This window comes from Sebastes fasciatus, chromosome 20, assembly GCF_043250625.1.
Source record: "Sebastes fasciatus isolate fSebFas1 chromosome 20, fSebFas1.pri, whole genome shotgun sequence".
NCBI lineage: Eukaryota > Metazoa > Chordata > Actinopteri > Perciformes > Sebastidae > Sebastes > Sebastes fasciatus.
In genome coordinates, this window is record NC_133814.1 from 27,975,029 (window position 1) to 27,992,325 (window position 17,297).

General features: G+C 45.4%; 1 protein-coding gene across 1 annotated transcript in view; it reads left to right on the forward strand.

The window, feature by feature from the left end:
• The window catches only part of LOC141758075 (uncharacterized), a 22,544-nt gene extending 7,758 nt beyond the window's left edge, over nt 1–14,786 (forward strand). The window contains exons 6-31 of the mRNA XM_074619166.1: nt 1,485–1,669; nt 1,755–1,797; nt 1,886–2,031; nt 2,331–2,403; nt 3,241–3,352; nt 3,509–3,580; nt 3,666–3,812; nt 3,913–4,075; nt 4,335–4,634; nt 4,747–4,853; nt 5,235–5,355; nt 6,075–6,188; nt 7,086–7,205; nt 8,357–8,513; nt 8,635–8,916; nt 9,961–10,085; nt 10,168–10,341; nt 10,492–10,652; nt 10,798–10,976; nt 11,735–11,809; nt 11,907–12,154; nt 12,887–13,003; nt 13,168–13,230; nt 13,827–13,899; nt 14,102–14,232; nt 14,539–14,786. Of these exons, the coding sequence (XP_074475267.1) occupies nt 1,485–1,669; nt 1,755–1,797; nt 1,886–2,031; nt 2,331–2,403; nt 3,241–3,352; nt 3,509–3,580; nt 3,666–3,812; nt 3,913–4,075; nt 4,335–4,634; nt 4,747–4,853; nt 5,235–5,355; nt 6,075–6,188; nt 7,086–7,205; nt 8,357–8,513; nt 8,635–8,916; nt 9,961–10,085; nt 10,168–10,341; nt 10,492–10,652; nt 10,798–10,976; nt 11,735–11,809; nt 11,907–12,154; nt 12,887–13,003; nt 13,168–13,230; nt 13,827–13,899; nt 14,102–14,232; nt 14,539–14,616 (3,566 nt within the window). The 3' untranslated portion in view covers nt 14,617–14,786. The remainder of the gene's footprint in view (nt 1–1,484; nt 1,670–1,754; nt 1,798–1,885; nt 2,032–2,330; nt 2,404–3,240; nt 3,353–3,508; nt 3,581–3,665; nt 3,813–3,912; nt 4,076–4,334; nt 4,635–4,746; nt 4,854–5,234; nt 5,356–6,074; nt 6,189–7,085; nt 7,206–8,356; nt 8,514–8,634; nt 8,917–9,960; nt 10,086–10,167; nt 10,342–10,491; nt 10,653–10,797; nt 10,977–11,734; nt 11,810–11,906; nt 12,155–12,886; nt 13,004–13,167; nt 13,231–13,826; nt 13,900–14,101; nt 14,233–14,538) is intronic.
• Nucleotides 14,787–17,297: the final 2,511 nt, after the last annotated feature.

A 17,297-nucleotide genomic window follows, 5' to 3' on the forward strand; every position in this document is an offset into this window, starting at 1 on the left:
TGTCTGTCTCTGTCTGTCTCTCTGTCTGTCTCTCTGTCTCTCTGTCTGTCTCTCTGTCTGTCTGTCTCTCTGTCTGTCTCTCTGTCTGTCTCTCTGTCTCTCTCTCTGTCTGTCTGTCTGTCTGTCTGTCTGTCTCTCTGTCTGTCTCTCTGTCTGTCTCTCTCTCTGTTTCTCTGTCTCTCTGTCTGTCTCTCTGTCTGTCTCTCTCTCTGTCTGTCTGTCTGTCTGTCTGTCTGTCTGTCTGTCTGTCTGTCTGTCCTCTCACTGCTCCGTCAGACTCACTCAGTTTAAAATAGGACGGTGTTCATAATGAGGTCAGTGGAGGAGGAACCTGACCTCTGACCTCTGACCTGCTGTAAACACCTTCTCTGGTTACCTGTTGAACCTGGTTCACACCTGTTGTTGTCCCAGTTCCTCCTCACTGGACCCGTTCAGCTGCTCTTCTGCTTTCTCTACCATTTATTAATTAATCTATTAGAATGTTTAATCACATGTTGTATCTGTTCTAAATGAGTATGTAATCCTCTTATCAACATGGGAGTGGACTAATCTGCTGCTTTATGTAAATGTATGTATATATTTATTATAGTAAATCAATGAACAACACAGATCAATGACAGATATTGATCCAGAAACCCTCACAGGTACTGCATTTAGCATAAAACAATATGCTCCAATCATAACATGGCAAACTGCAGCCCAACAGGCAACAACAGCTGTCAGTGTGTCAGTGTGCTGACTTCACTATGACCCATTTACATTCACACATCTGGAGGTCTCGCCGAAATGTTTCATAAGTTCAGAGCGTTATTTATCCTCCTTCACTGCAAGCTAGTCTGACCTGGTTGGTACCGATGGATTCATCAGGTTCTCTAGTTTCAGATGAAACCAGGATCAGACGTTTCTTCTGCCTTTCTTTCAGACATTTTAAGACACTTTTTAGAATTTTTTGGGAATATTTTAAAAAAGATTTTCAGACGTTTTCAGACGTTTTTTGGACATTCATCAGGCGTTATAGTCTCAGATGATGCCAGTATCTTCACTCCGCACGCCGTGTTTCTACAGTAGCCCAGAACGGACAAACTGAACACGGGAGGAGTTTCAGTCACCGCTAGATCCCACCAGATCCCACACACTGCTCCTCTAAGCTTTTAGTTTTAAGACTGTCCCTCTGTAACTCTCTGGCTTCCTGTCTGTGTCTCTGGCTTCCTGTCTGTGTCTCTGACTTCCTGTCTGTGTCTCTGACTTCCTGTCTGTGTCTCTGACTTCCTGTCTGTGTCTCTGGCTTCCTGTCTGTGTCTCTGGCTTCCTGTCTGTGTCTCTGACTTCCTGTCTGTGTCTCTGGCTTCCTGTCTGTGTCTCTGACTTCCTGTCTGTGTCTCTGACTTCCTGTCTGTGTCTCTGGCTTCCTGTCTGTGTCTCTGACTTCCTGTCTTACTCTCTGACTTCCTGTCTTACTCTCTGACTTCCTGTCTGTGTCTCAGGTCCGGACCATGACTCCGGTCTGCTGCCCCGGTCTCTGGCGGTGATCTTTAACAGTATTGAAGGTCGTCTGTACGCTCGGACCGACCTGAAGCCTCAGCGCTGCCGAGACTTCAGCAGACTGACTCCAGACCAGCAGGCAGCCGAGTCCAGCAGCAAGAGGAACCTGCTGAGGCTGCTCAAAGAGGTCCCACAGTACCAATACTACAACATCTGTGTGCTTCTACTGATGTACTGCTGTGTACTAGTGTCTCTCATCTTTGTCTCTGCAGAGCGACAAAACTCAGACGTCTGGAAGATCAACGTTTCTTGACGGTCAGTGAGTCGAGTTCAAAATACTCCACATGTGGACATCTGGAACGCTGGTCCTCACTGAAACAATGATGTGTGTGTGTGTTTTCAGGCTCGGCTCTGAGCACCGACAGCAGCGTGAACAGCGTCTCTGAGGCCGACAGTTTCTGTCTGGACGTGGACTCAAACGTCCGTTTCTCCGTCTGGGTTTCATTCTGTGAGATTTACAACGACAACATCCACGACCTGCTGGAACAGGTAACACTCTGCTATACTTGTGAGGACCCTCAGTGCTCTGATACTCAACCCTGAACTAGCCTTACAGCTGGGTTTGTAGTTGTGTGTAAGAGTTTATAGTAGTTGACTTATGCCTACTAGACACTTTGAAAAGACTGAAGTCTGACTCCCTCTCACATCTAAAGAGTTTTTAGTCTCAGACTATAATATGAACAAAGACTGGGGATCTACCGGGTCACTATAATGTCCAGATAAACAAGACAGTCAGCTGTGATTGATCATGTGATTGATCATGTGATTGATCATGTGATTGTGTTCAGGTTCCCAGTGGACACCACAAGAGGACGGTGCTGCGTCTGTCTCAGGACGTCAAAGGAAACTCCTTCATCAAAGGTATTTTGATTTAATAAATGATGGTGTTTTTAACTCTTTATTGTTCTGGATTGATCCTCTAAAGAGTTCCAGTCACTGAGGGTGTTCATGTCTCCTATAAACTGATTTATAGTCACGCACAAACGCCACGAGATGGCAGTAAATACACGGGGAGTACTGTAACTCAACCCGGCAGATATTTCACAATAAAAGCCTGGTTAGGTCTCCGACAGACGACGGATACCGGAGTTATGACAATATCAACATCTGTCTGTCTGATGTCAGCTCTAGTTGAGCTGCACTGTGTCACTTCCTGTGTGTAACTTCCTGTGTGCGTAGCTTCCTGTGTGTTGATGTGTGTAACCTCCTGTGCGTAGCTTCCTGTGTGTTGATGTGTGTAACCTCCTGTGTGTAACTTCCTGTGTGTTGATGTGTGTAACCTCCTGTGTGTAACTTCCTGTGTGTTGATGTGTGTAACCTCCTGTGCGTAGCTTCCTGTGTGTTGATGTGTGTAACCTCCTGTGTGTAACTTCCTGTGTGTTGATGTGTGTAACCTCCTGTGTGTAACTTCCTGTGTGTTGATGTGTGTAACCTCCTGTGCGTAGCTTCCTGTGTGTTGATGTGTGTAACCTCCTGTGTGTAACTTCCTGTGTGTTGATGTGTGTAACCTCCTGTGCGTAGCTTCCTGTGTGTTGATGTGTGTAACCTCCTGTGCGTAGCTTCCTGTGTGTTGATGTGTGTAACCTCCTGTGTGTAACTTCCTGTGTGTTGATGTGTGTAACCTCCTGTGTGTAACTTCCTGTGTGTTGATGTGTGTAACCTCCTGTGTGTAACTTCCTGTGTGTTGATGTGTTCCAGACCTGCGGTGGGTCCAGGTGAGCAGCTCTGACGAGGCCTACAGAGTGATGAAGATCGGGAAGAAGAACCAGAGTTTCTCCTCCACCCGACTGAACCAGCTGTCCAGCAGGAGGTCAGTCAGCTGATCTACACCTCTGGTTCTGGTTCTGGTTCACATCTGTACTGTGACAGCTGTTTCTGACGTGCCTCCTAACAGGGTTTAATCTACGCAGTATAGAAGAGTATGGGATTTAGCGGAGCAGTAACCGGTTTCTGTGTGTCTCTGCAGCCACAGCATCTTCTCCATCAGGATCCTCCGAGTGGACGACGTCGGCGTTCCCAGAGTCCTTGGCATCAGCGAGTAAGACCGACTCTGTTGATGTTTTATAGCGTGGAGGAGGAGTGACAGCGTTACCGCAGATAATAACTGAATGTGTCTTTGTCAGGTTGTCTCTGTGCGACCTGGCCGGCTCGGAGCGCTGCTCTCGGACTCACAACACCGGAGAGCGACTGAAGGAGGCGGGAAACATCAACAGCTCCCTGCTGACGCTCGGGAAGTGCATCAACGCCATGAGGCTCAACCAGCACGCCAAGTAGGACGCCGCCGCCACCACCGCCCGTGTGTGTGATATGTGGAATAGAATGACAGTCTGAGACAGCGAGGTGACGGGTCTGATCTGATCCTCTCTACAGGTTCCAGCACCACGTTCCCTTCAGGGAATCCAAGCTCACCCACTTCCTGCAGTTCTTCTTCTGTGGTGCCGGCCGGGTCTCCATGGTGGTCAACATCAACCAGAACTCGTCCTGCTTCGACGAGACGCTCAACGTCCTCAAGTTCTCCGCCCTCGCCCAGAAGGTCAGCACACACCCACACTCACCTGTTCAGCACCCAACAGGTGTGAATATAGACCGTGTGACCCTGTTAGTGATGACGTCATGATGAGGTCATGATGAGGTCCCGCTGTTAGCTGGAGGCTAACGCTAGCAGAAGGCTAAATATTAGCAACCCTTTCTCTCTTTACACCGGCAGCTAGTTTATTTCTGCCTGCACTCCGGAGTCCTCTGTAGTTTCAGGTGTTCGTTTGATGAAGAGGAGTAAACCTCTCTGTGTCCAGGTGGTGGTGTTGAGCTCGAGGCCGGCGGTCCCGGACGACGCCCCTCACAAGTCGGCCATGGAGCTGTCGATGATCATCGACGAGGCCGACCGACGCAGGAATGTGTCGGGGCGAGCCAGGAAGAGCTCGCTGGTCGCCTGGGAGACGACCCTGGAGGACGTGCTGGAGGATGAGGACGGTGAAGAGTCGTGGGAGGAGGATGAAGAGGAGGAGAGTGGGATGGAGGGAACAGTGCTGGAGGCAGGAGGTGAGGAAGATGAGGAGAAGGAAGGGGACAGGACCATGGAGGTAGAAGAGAAGGTAACCATCTCATTTAGATTCTCTCTTTTCTCATGTTTTAATCTCTTATTAAATATTAAATCTGTGTGTGTGTGTGTGTGTGTGTGTGTGTGTGTGTGTGTGTGTGTGTCAGCAGTCGGACCGGGAGGCGGCGCTGCGTTTGGTTCTGGAGGCTCAGATCAGAGAAGAAGTCAGCGCTGAGTTCATGGAGCTCTACAACAAGATGGAGAAAGACTACAGGTAACATGGTCATGTGACCGGGACGCCGTCTGCAGTGTGACGGACACATGTACTGTACACGTAGACGCCGCATTGACTCCTGGATCGTACGTCAACGTGGGCGCCGTATTGGACTTGGCCAGACTGGCCTGTAGCCCTCTACTAGTGAACGGGGGAGATGCTCATCATAAACACGTTAATATAAAGCGACTGGTTGAAATGAGTTGAGTAATGTAGACGTGCTTGTTATCCTCCGTTCACTAGTAGAGGGTTACAGGCCGGTCTGGACAGGTCCAATATGGCGCCCACGTTGACGTTATCACCGCAACGGGCCGAAGCCTCCAATGGGGCGTCTACGTATATACGTCTAGAGTCGTAACGGCGTTCTGTTTGATGTGTCAGTGAGCGTCTGGAGAAGGAGAGGGAGATCCTGGAGGAGCGAGCCGAGAAGAGAGTGGAGATCCTGAAGAACCTCGTCAGCAAGACGGTCGACCTGTCCACGGTCAACACCGACTCCGGCAAGGTGACCACGAACAACACCGGGTCTCATCGCATGATCATTATCAGTGATTAATAACTGTATTGATGATCATTATCAATGACTAATAACTGTATTGATGATCATTATCAATGACTAATAACTGTATTGATGATCATTATCAGTGACTAATAACTGTATTGATGATGATTATTAGTGATTAATAACTGTATTGATGATCATTATCAATGACTAATAACTGTGTTGATGATCATTTCAATGACTATTAACTGTATTGATGATCATTATCAATGACTAATAACTGTATTGATGATCATTATCAATGACTAATAACTGTATTGATGATCATTATCAATGACTAATAACTGTATTGATGATCATTATCAATGACTAATAACTGTGTTGATGATCATTATCAATGACTAATAACTGTATTGATGATCATTATCAATGACTAATAACTGTATTGATGATCATTATCAATGACTAATAACTGTGTTGATGATCATTATCAATGACTAATAACTGTATTGATGATCATTATCAATGACTAATAACTGTATTGATGATCATTATCAATGACTAATAACTGTGTTGATGATCATTATCAATGACTAATAACTGTATTGATGATGATTATTAGTGATTAATAACTGTATTGATGATGATTATTAGTGATTAATAACTGTATTGATGATGATTATTAGTGATTAATAACTGTATTGATGCTGGCTGTCTGTCAGGAGGAGCAGGCGGATCTGTTGGAGGGAATCATCAGCTCAGTGACTGAAGACCTGGAGAAGATCAGAGAGGACGCTCAGAGTGTTCACCGCTGTCTGACTGAACACACACACACTGCAGGTACACACACACACACACACACACACACACAACAAATCAGTAAAGGTTTGGACAATTATTATAATTTATTAACGTACAAAACATAGAGTTAATATGCTCCTCCTCAGTGCTACCAGACTCCGATTGTAAAACACACTTCATTCAAACTCCACAAAAACAAAATAACTCATCTAAACCATCGTGTTTAGTCTGTCCACTTCTCCATCAATCTTTAACTCTGTTTTTTTTTTTAAATAAACCCTTAATTCACCACGTTAGATGTGAAAAGAAACCACCTGTTAAGCTCTCATCAAAGCTACCAGACTTTTACCTGCATTGTAGATCTAATACGAGTGAAGATTCAGATACTGGATTGGTAATTTCTCGCCTCAAATCAGTTCAGAATCAGATTTTGGAGGACCGCTGAGGTGAAATAACTGAACGTTTACCAGCATATTTCTCCTGTTTCCAAACCGGGAACAGGAAATGCATCGTGCGCAGAGGATTGTGGGTGTTTTAGAAGCGTGGAGGATACACACACGTCTCAGTCCTCGGTAGAACTGGAAGGATCCTGGACATTAGAACAGTCCTTCGGCGGGAGACGATGACGTAATGTCCTTTAAATTCAGCCGTTGAAGGATCCTTCCTGGACTTAGAGAAACCAGCCTCAGTTTTAGTTTTTACTTGAAGTGACGTTGACCTTTGACCTCTGTTTTGTACCTGCAGAGCTGGAGGCACTGCGACTGGAGAAGCAGCAGTCACATGACCAACTGCAGGAAGCCAAGAAGGTACCGTAGACCGTCTTCTCCTGGGCTGTCTGCTGTGTTTTGATGCACTGTCGGACGTTTTAACACCTATTTCCTGCTGGTTGTTCGTGATCTGTTGTATCAATAAAGTTGTGTTTGGTTTCACAGAGTCTGGAGCAGCAGCAACACAAGTTATCAGAGCTGGCGGAGATCTGTCAGCAGAAAGACGACATCATCAACAAACTCCAGACCGCCATGGACGCCACCGTGGAGAACGCCACCAGAGACGTAAACACACACACGCTCTTTTATTTCACACCAAACCTACTGCAAACCTACTGTTAGTTAGTTAGTGTTATTGTGTGACTTTGCTGTTTTAAAGGGTTAGTGCAGATTCACCGTCCCATGTTCTGACAGGTAAAATGAATGGTTTTTTTTAGAAACACGGTAGAGTACAGTCAAGAAACGCTGTAAACTACAGTCAAGAAACGCTGTAAACTACAGTCAAGAAACGCGGTAAACTGCAATCAAGAAACGCGGTAAACTACAGTCAAACGCTGTAAACTACAGTCAAGAAACGCGGTAAACTACAGTCAAGAAACGCGGTAAACTACAGTCAACAAACGCGGTAAACTACAGTCAACAAACGCGGTAAACTACAGTCAAGAAACGCGGTAAACTATAGTCAAGAAACGCTGTAAACTGCAGTCAAGAAACGCGGTAAACTGCAGTCAAGAAACGCGCTAAACTACAGTCAAGAAACGCGCTAAACTACAGTCAACAAACGCGGTAAACTACAGTCCAGAAACGCGGTAAACTACAGTCAAGAAACGCTGTAAACTACAGTCAACAAACGCGGTAAACTACAGTCAATAAACGCGGTAAACTACAGTCAAGAAACGCGGCAAAGTACAGTCAAGAAACGCTGTAAACTGCAGTCAAGAAACGCGGTAAACTGCAGTCAACAAACGCGGTAAACTGCAGTCAACAAACGCTGTAAACTGCAGTCAACAAACGCGGTAAACTACAGTCAAGAAACGCGCTAAACTACAGTCAAGAAACGCGCTAAACTACAGTCAACAAACGCGGTAAACTACAGTCCAGAAACGCGGTAAACTACAGTCAAGAAACGCAGTAAACTACAGTCAACAAACGCGGTAAACTACAGTCCAGAAACGCGGTAAACTACAGTCAAGAAACGCGGTAAACTACAGTCAACAAACGCGATGGTGGCTTTGAAGAGAGCGAAAGGTTTGATTTTTTTATATTGAAAATATGCAAAAATTCCAAATCTGCGAGCTTAACTCGGTACAAACGGCGGTCGTAGATCTCACTGTGAACAACAAGCCCTGATGGCAGATTTTAGAGGTTTGTAGAAGAAATAAAGGACCAGATTGTTACAGAGTGACTGATGCTCCGACCCACATCCTGGTCTTTAGAGGGATCTGGTGGAGTCGATCCGGTCGGAGCTGCTGGAGCTTCAGCAGACCTGCAGCTGTCTGAGGAGGACGGGAGGAGAGGAGGTGGAGGAGAGCAGGAAACGCCCGCATGAAGCTGTGGAGGACAAAGAGAAGAGCGGACTGGCAAAGAAGAGAGGTGAGAGGAGGAGGAGGAGGAGGAGGAGGAGGAGGAGGAGGAGGAGGAGGAGGAGGAGGAGGAGGAGGAGGAGGTTGTTGTTGTTGTTTACACTCCTAACACTAATGTTCCTTCTCCTCAGGCTCCCCGGTTCTGGAGGAGGAGATCTGGAGGCTGCAGGAGGAAAACGAGAGGAAGGAGGAAACCATCGCTGAGCTGAGAGAGGGGGAGGAGGAGAGGAGCAGACGGGAGGAGGAGGTGGAGGAGAGGAGGAGGGGCCTCGAGGAGGAGCTAAGGAGACGGGAGGAGGAGGTGGAGGAGAGGAGGAGCGGCCTAGAGGAGGAGCTAAGGAGACGGGAGGAGGAGGTGGAGGAGCTGAAGAAGGAGCAGGTTGTCCTGGAGCAGAAGGTGCAGGAGCTGACAGGTAGGAGATGAACCTGCTTACACAGTTAAAACAGGGAAATACACCGCAGGGACAACGGTTAAAACGGGGAAATACACCGCAGGGACAACGGTTAAAACGGGGAAATACACAGCAGGGACAACGGTTAAAACGGGGAAATACACAGCAGGGACAACGGTTAAAACGGGGAAATACACAGCAGGGACAACGGTTAAAACGGGGAAATACACCGCAGGGACAACGGTTAAAACGGGGAAATACACAGCAGGGACAACGGTTAAAACGGGGAAATACACCGCAGGGACAACGGTTAAAACGGGGAAATACACCGCAGGGACAACGGTTAAAACGGGGAAATACACCGCAGGGACAACGGTTAAAACGGGGAAATACACAGCAGGGACAACAGTTAAAACGGGGAAATACACAGCAGGGACAACGGTTAAAACGGGGAAATACACCGCAGGGACAACGGTTAAAACGGGGAAATACACAGCAGGGACAACGGTTAAAACGGGGAAATACACCGCAGGGACAACGGTTAAAACGGGGAAATACACAGCAGGGACAACGGTTAAAACGGGGAAATACACCGCAGGGACAACGGTTAAAACGGGGAAATACACAGCAGGGACAACGGTTAAAACGGGGAAATACACAGCAGGGACAACGGTTAAAACGGGGAAATACACAGCAGGGACAACGGTTAAAACGGGGAAATACACAGCAGGGACAACGGTTAAAACGGGGAAATACACAGCAGGGACAACGGTTAAAACGGGGAAATACACCGCAGGGACAACGGTTAAAACGGGGAAATACACCGCAGGGACAACGGTTAAAACGGGGAAATACACAGCAGGGACAACGGTTAAAACGGGGAAATACACAGCAGGGACAACGGTTAAAACGGGGAAATACACCGCAGGGACTAAAGTACGTGGATCACATTACATCAGATTAAAGTGTGTCTGGGGGAGGTGAGGGTGTCAGACAGTGCGGTGACGAGTACGTGGTCGACATGTTTTATTAAAGGAGGTTTAAAGTCAGGTCTCTCTCTTCTAGATGTGGACGAGTGTCCAAACTGTGACTCTGTGTTTTCGTCTCTGGAGTTGGAGCAGAGGGAAACATCCAGACTGTTGAAGGAGAACAAAGCTCTGGTTAACGGCATCTTCCAGCTGCAGACCGAGGTACTGACTGCGACACATATACATAATACAAACTAACTGTTTGAAACTGTTTCTTACGTTTTTTTTACGTTTTCTTCTTCAGCTGACCAGTCTCCAGACGAAGCTCAAAGAGCAGACTGACAGGTCTGACAGCCTATCAGAGCAGCTCAGCACTGCAAAGACCCGCCTCCAGGACCTGGAGAGCCAATCAGACAAGAAGGCCGACAGCATCAATAGTCTGACACAGGAAGTGGAGCGTCTGAGACAGGAAGTCAAGGTATTTCCTCTTCCTGTTTCTCTGTTGTTCTTATTACTAATCAGGTTCGATAGATTCAGTATGAGAAGGAGGAGCGGAGCAGCAGCAACAATGTTGATGGATTGATTGATTGATTGATTGATTGATTGATTGATTGATTGACTGATTCAGGAGGAGGAGGAGCGGAGCAGCAGCAGCAGTGTTTTCCATGCCGCCATGGAGGAGCTGAAGAAGGAGAGCCAGGCAGCGCTGGAGAGATCGTCTCAGAAATCCCAACAGATCCAAGATCTGCAGAGAGAGAAGAGCCAGCTGGAGGAAGCTCTGACGCACAGGTAGACAGGAGGAGTGTGATGGGTTAATCAATACTGTCATCAATCAGGTTTTATTGATTAATATACAACAGAACCAACAGGCGACAGGAAAACGTCTGACTCACTATCAATATACATTTTAAAAGTATTACTCCTCATCCTGCAGTGAGAACAGGTGTGTTCAGCTCAACAACGAGTTAACCAATCAGAAAGCAGAGTTCACCCGTCAGCTCCAGAGCCTGAGGGCGGAGCTTCAGTCTGAGGGCGGAGCTCTTCGAGGGAGAATGGAGGAGATGGAGAGATCAGAGGAGGAGAGGAGGAGGAACCAGGAGAGGGAGAAAGAAGGTGAGAAGATGAAGAAATCAAAATCCACATAACTGTTTTATATCCTAAACATGAATTAATGAAACGCGGTAAACTACAGTCAAGAAACGCTGTAAACTACAGTCAAGAAACGCGGTAAACTACAGTCAAGAAACGCGGTAAACTACAGTCAAGAAACGCAGTAGAGTACAGTCAAGAAACGCGGTAAACTACAGTCAAGGAAACGTGGTAAACTACAGTCAAGGACATGTGGTAAACTACAGTCAAGGACATGTGGTAAACTACAGTCAAGGACATGTGGTAAACTACAGTCAAGGACATGTGGTAAACTACAGTCAAGAAGCGCGGTAAACTACAGTCAAGAAACGCGGTAGACTATAGTCAAGAAACGCGGTAGACTACAGTCAAGAAACGCAGTAGAGTACAGTCAAGAAACGCGGTAGACTACAGTCAAGAAACGCGGTAAACTACAGTCAAGAAACGCGGTAGACTACAGTCAAGAAACGCGGTAAACTACAGTCAAGAATGGCGGTAAACTATAGTCAAGAAACGCGGTAGACTACAGTCAAGAAACGCGGTAGACTACAGTCAAGAAACGCGGTAGACTACAGTCAAGAAACGCGGTAGACTACAGTCAAGAAACGCGGTAGACTACAGTCAAGAATGGCGGTAAACTATAGTCAAGAAACGCGGTAGACTACAGTCAAGAAACGCTGTAAACTACAGTCAAGAAACAACGCAGTCTGTATTATAATCTGTCTTGTTGTAATCTGTGTCAGAGCTGCATCAAGTCGTGTCAGAAAAGGAGAAACTTGTAGAAGAATGTCGCAGACAGACAGAGACTCTGAGAACAGGTATCTTCATCATCATCATCTTCATCACCTGAAACAGTGGAGAATATTTATTGATGATGTGATCAGGAGATGAAGCTGAACTCTTTGTTTCTGTCAGAGCTGGAGCGTCTGAAGGAGGACCTGCAGAGGAGGGAGGAGGAGGAGGAGGAGAACAAGGAGAACAAAGAGGTGGAGGAGAGGAAGGTGCCGGTGGTGGAGGAGCTGAAGGAGGAGATGCAGAGACTGCAGGAGAGGAGAGGGAGGCAGCAGCAGCAGCAGGAGGAGGAGGGGAGGAGCAGGCAGTTTGAGGCTGTGAGGAAAGAGATGGAGAGACTTCAGAGCCTGAAGGAGGAGGGAAACACTCAGGTGAGCTTGTTACCTGATTTATACTTTGTTTAGAAGGTGAGAAGATGAAGAAATCACAATCCACAGTAGTGTTTTATGTCCTAAACATGAATCAAATGAAACACAGTAGAGTTCAGGCAAGAAATGCGGTAAACTACGGTCAAGAAATGTGGTAAACTATAGTCAAGAAACGCGTGAAACTATAGTCAAGAAACGCTGTAAACTACAGTCAAGAAACGCGGTAGACTACGGTCAAGAAACACGGTAAACTATAGTCAAGAAACGCGTGAAACTATAGTCAAGAAACGCTGTAAACTACAGTCAAGAAACGCGGTAGACTACGGTCAAGAAACACGGTAAACTATAGTCAAGAAACACGGTAAACTATAGTCAAGAAACACGGTAAACTATAGTCAAGAAACACGGTAAACTATAGTCAAGAAACGCGTGAAACTATAGTCAAGAAACGCTGTAAACTACAGTCAAGAAACGCAGTAGACTATAGTCAAGAAACGCTGTAGACTATAGTCAAGAAACGCAGTAGACTATAGTCAAGAAACGCTGTAGACTACGGTCAAGAAACGCGGTAGAGTTCAGTCAAGAAACGCGGTAGAGTACTGTGAGTTGAAGGAGGAGGGAAACACTCAGGTGAGCGTGTTACCTGATGGTTTTTATACTTTAATTAGAAGGTAACAGGAAGTGAGGGGAGAGAGACGGTGGAAGGATTATCTAAGCTGTCCTGTGTTTGTGTAGAGGTGTGGTGTTCGTCCAGAACAGGACGTCCATGTGTCTCCTCTGAGGTCCAACATGGCCGACAGGAAGAAAACCCCCAAATCTACCGGGAGGAAGAGGAAGAGCTGCGAGGTGCAGGTGTGTGTGTGTGTGGGTGTGTGAGTGTAGTGTGAGTGTAGTGTGTGTGTGTGTGTGTGTGTGTGTGTGGATGTTATTAAAGGGACATTTCACCCGTTTCAAACATTTAAATGTTCAGTTGTAGTTCAGTGGTTTCAGTTTGTTTCTATGACGACCTGTTTCAGGACCTGGTGATCAGTGAGAACAAGAGAAACCGAGTGAGAGGAAACACTCGAATCAACAAACCGGTGAGAAGCTAAACGTACATTATTATTATTACAGATTATTACAGTTTAGCCCCGTAATAATAACTTGATCTGATTTTAAAACACAAATTGTACCTTGCACACCCTGTTATTGTATATAGTTCATATTTTATCTTTCTAAGCTAGTTGTAGTAGTCTGGTTTATTTATAGTGTATTGTAATATATTCTTTATATTGTGTATACTATAGATATTATCTCTAGTGTTGATGTGTGTATTTACTAGATAACCTGCTGATGTGACAAGAAGTTTCAATTTGGGATCAATAAAGTACATCCATCCATCCATCCATCCATCCATCCATCCATCCATCCATCCATCTATCTATCCATAACCAGTGTGTCATGTATCTATCTAGTTGTCTTCCTGCAGTATAATGTGTTATTGTTTCCTATTCTAAAATGATGTGTGTGAATATTTTTGCATCCTGAGGTCCCTGAACAGGGTTGAACTGTGAAGCTGTCTCTGTCTCAACCTGTCTCTGTCTCTGTCTCTGTCTCTGTCTCTGTCTGTGTCTGTGTCTCTGTCTGTGTCTGTGTCTCTGTCTGTGTCTGTGTCCAGTCCTCTTCTGTGGTGAAGGAGAAGAGAGACGGGACCCTCCAGAAGATCGGAGAGTTGATCCACAGCTCTCCGTCCATCCTGGGCAGCAAAGGTCAGTGGACTCTAGATTCCTCTCAGACTGCTGGACTGGTCTGTTGTAGTATATACTTTATGTCCCAATGACCTGGAGGACACCAGTCTGAGTGTCCCTCCAGACCACCGAGACACCGCGCTGGGAGACCTGGAGGACACCAGTTTTAATGATTCATGACGGGGCTGCTCCACCTGTTACTGTCCTCTCTGTGTCTCTGCAGCTAAAACCATCATCGGTCTGGTCAGTGGACACTCAGTGGACGCGGTTACCACGGCAACCAAACCCAAGAGAGGACGGAAGAAGCTTTACAAGATGGACGCCTCGACTCCGATGCTCGACTCCCCGAACACGGTGAGTGTCTTCAGACTTCAGTCTCTGTGAGGACGGACGTAGATTTAAAGTATTTATATATATATATAATATATATATATTATATATATATATAATATATATAATATATAATATACATATTATATATTATATATATTATATATATATATAATATATAATATATATATATTTTATATAAGGATGTTTTTTATAAAGTAAAATAGAAACTGTTTAATGTTGTTTGTGTTGTTTTTGTTTGTGTTGTTTTTGTTTGTGTTGTTTTTGTTGTTTAATGTTGTTTTGTTGTTTGTGTTGTTTTTGTGCCAGGCGTCTGGAGGAGTGAAGGAGGAGAAGGAGAGCGATCACCTCATCATTAAGAGACAGCTGCGCTCCTGCAGGAAGTGACATCATCATCATGTGACATCACTAGATGGTGTTAAAACCTCTCAGGACTCTGAAGAGGAAGTTTCGTTTTAAATATCTGTACAGTTTGTTTTGTCTGGTTAGTGAGTTTTTTTATCTCTCAGAGAACAGAACAAGAATTCACTTTATGAAAAATAAAACGATCGTCTGTCCTCCGTCTCCGTCTCCATCCTCTGTCCTCCGTCTCCGTCTCCATCCTCTGTCCTCCGTCTCCGTCCTCTGTCCTCCGTCTCCATCCTCTGTCCTCCGTCTCCGTCTCCATCCTCTGTCCTCCGTCTCCGTCTCCATCCTCTGTCCTCCGTCTCCATCCTCTGTCCTCCGTCTCCATCCTCTGTCCTCCGTCTCCATCCTCTGTCCTCCGTCTCCATCCTCTGTCCTCCGTCTCCGTCTCCATCCTCTGTCCTCCGTCTCCGTCTCCATCCTCTGTCCTCCGTCTCCATCCTCTGTCCTCCGTCTCCGTCTCCATCCTCTGTCCTCCGTCTCCATCCTCTGTCCTCCGTCTCCATCCTCTGTCCTCCGTCTCCATCCTCTGTCCTCCGTCCTCCGTCTCCGTCTCCATCCTCTGTCCTCCGTCTCCGTCTCCATCCTCTGTCCTCCGTCTCCATCCTCTGTCCTCCGTCTCCGTCTCCATCCTCTGTCCTCCGTCTCCTACTCTGTTCTCTGTTAGCCCACTGCTAACATTAGCCTCCAGCTATCAGCAGGACGTCTCTGAATCAGGTCGGTATCACATGATGTCGTCGGCATGTAAAGTGACTTTGAGCAGCACATGAGAGAGCCGATACTACACCAGAGTACTAGTTAGTTAAATATTACAGCAGTGTGGTCCCATGATCACTGAATGAGATTAAACCAGTTCAGACCAGTTTAAACCAGTTCAGAACAGTTTAGACCAGTTTAAACCAGTTCAGACCAGCATGTTGGAACTTTAAACCTGAGTCAGACAGCAACGTCACAATATGATAAACTAAGTAGTATTTAAAACTCTTGAGTATCTCTAAAGGTCAGGCTGAACATTCACAGACGGAGAATACCACTATATCTATCTATATCTATATCTATAGATATAGATATGTGTATATAGTGATCTTAGTAGTATTCTGTCCTTCAGTAATAACAGATAAAACCAGATGTTTGATTTACATGTGAAATAGTTTGAATGACCGTTACAAAAAAGTACTTCAAGTTATTATTATGAAGTAAAGTATATTTCCTAAGCATACTTCATGTAGTCAGTGTACTACTTCATGTAGTCCTCTAGTACTCTTGAGACTGAATTGGCCCACGTTTTAGGTTATAAAGTATACTTTTAAGTGTACTTTAAGTGTAAGAATATTAATGTTTGAGTATACAACTAGTTTACATCCAAGTTGTATTTTATACTGCAGCTATACTGTTAGTTTACTAGTTATATACCTGTAACCCACGTTTCACTTTATGAGAGGACATTTTAAAGTATTCTCTCAGTAAACTATTAGTTTAGTAGTTTTTGCTGTTGTAATATTACAAGAATAAAGTCATAACTTTACGAGAAAAAAAGAAAATAACACCTAAAATGACTACTTTATAATATTGAAAATGTAAAGAAAAAGCCGTTATTGATGTGTATAACTCCACAGAGAGCCGCTGGAGAGGGTTAGAGTTAGAGCAGCTACGGAACACTTCGCTAAGTATATCTGATAAGTACATAAAGACTAAGCTGAAGGTGTTCTCTCTTATTCTGAAGTTTTAATATCTCACTGGATTAAACGTCTCTTTGGTGACTGATTCATTCAGTGGACGTCACCACAGCGTTGCATGATGGGAAAACACTGTTGAACTTGGATGATGAAATAGTTCCAGTAGAAACGGTTGACTCTTATTTTAACATTTACAGGAAGCTCACGGTCAGACGAGACGTTTCCCGTCACTGACGTGTTTCAGCGTCAACGCGTTAACTGATTGATGATTCTGTTAATCAATAAACAAGTTAAAACACCTGAACACGTCGTCCTCATCCTCCTCATCCTCATCCTCATCCTCCTCCTTATCGTCGTCGTCGTCATCCTCCGACCGACTCTCAGCTGATGTGTTTTATATTTCACTGGTGTTTCTCATTGAGGCATTTAAACTCTTCCATAACACAGAGCAGGTGAAACGTTGTGATGAAATGAATAAGTGATTTCCTGAAGACCCTGATCTCAGTTCATTGCAGCGGGTTTGAAGTATTTTGTGTTTTATTAACGTGTCTTTATATTCTATCTGCTCCGTTCGTCCCGTGTAGCCTAGCTAACCTTTATTCTCTTGAATAGTCCACCGTCTGATCTATAAAATCTGAAATAATAGTTAAAAAATGTCAAAGAAAACCAGAAAACATTCACATTTTATTGATGAAATATGAAAGTAGTTGGTGAATAATAATGTGGCAATCAATTAACCCTTTCATCTTCATTGATCTGGGCTCATATCGGTTGTGTTGTTGTTTCCCTGATTAAGGGTGCGTCCCAAAGCTCTTCATTTTCGTTTCCTCGCTCCTCGCTCCTCGCTTGAACCGGAAGTTGTTCTGGTGCGCCATCTTGAAGACCGTCCCAAAGCTCTTATTTGTGCATCGAGGAACGAGGAGCGAGGAGCGAGGAGCAAGGATCGAGGAGGCTTGCCGGAGGAGCTATGAGCGAGGATACACCAGT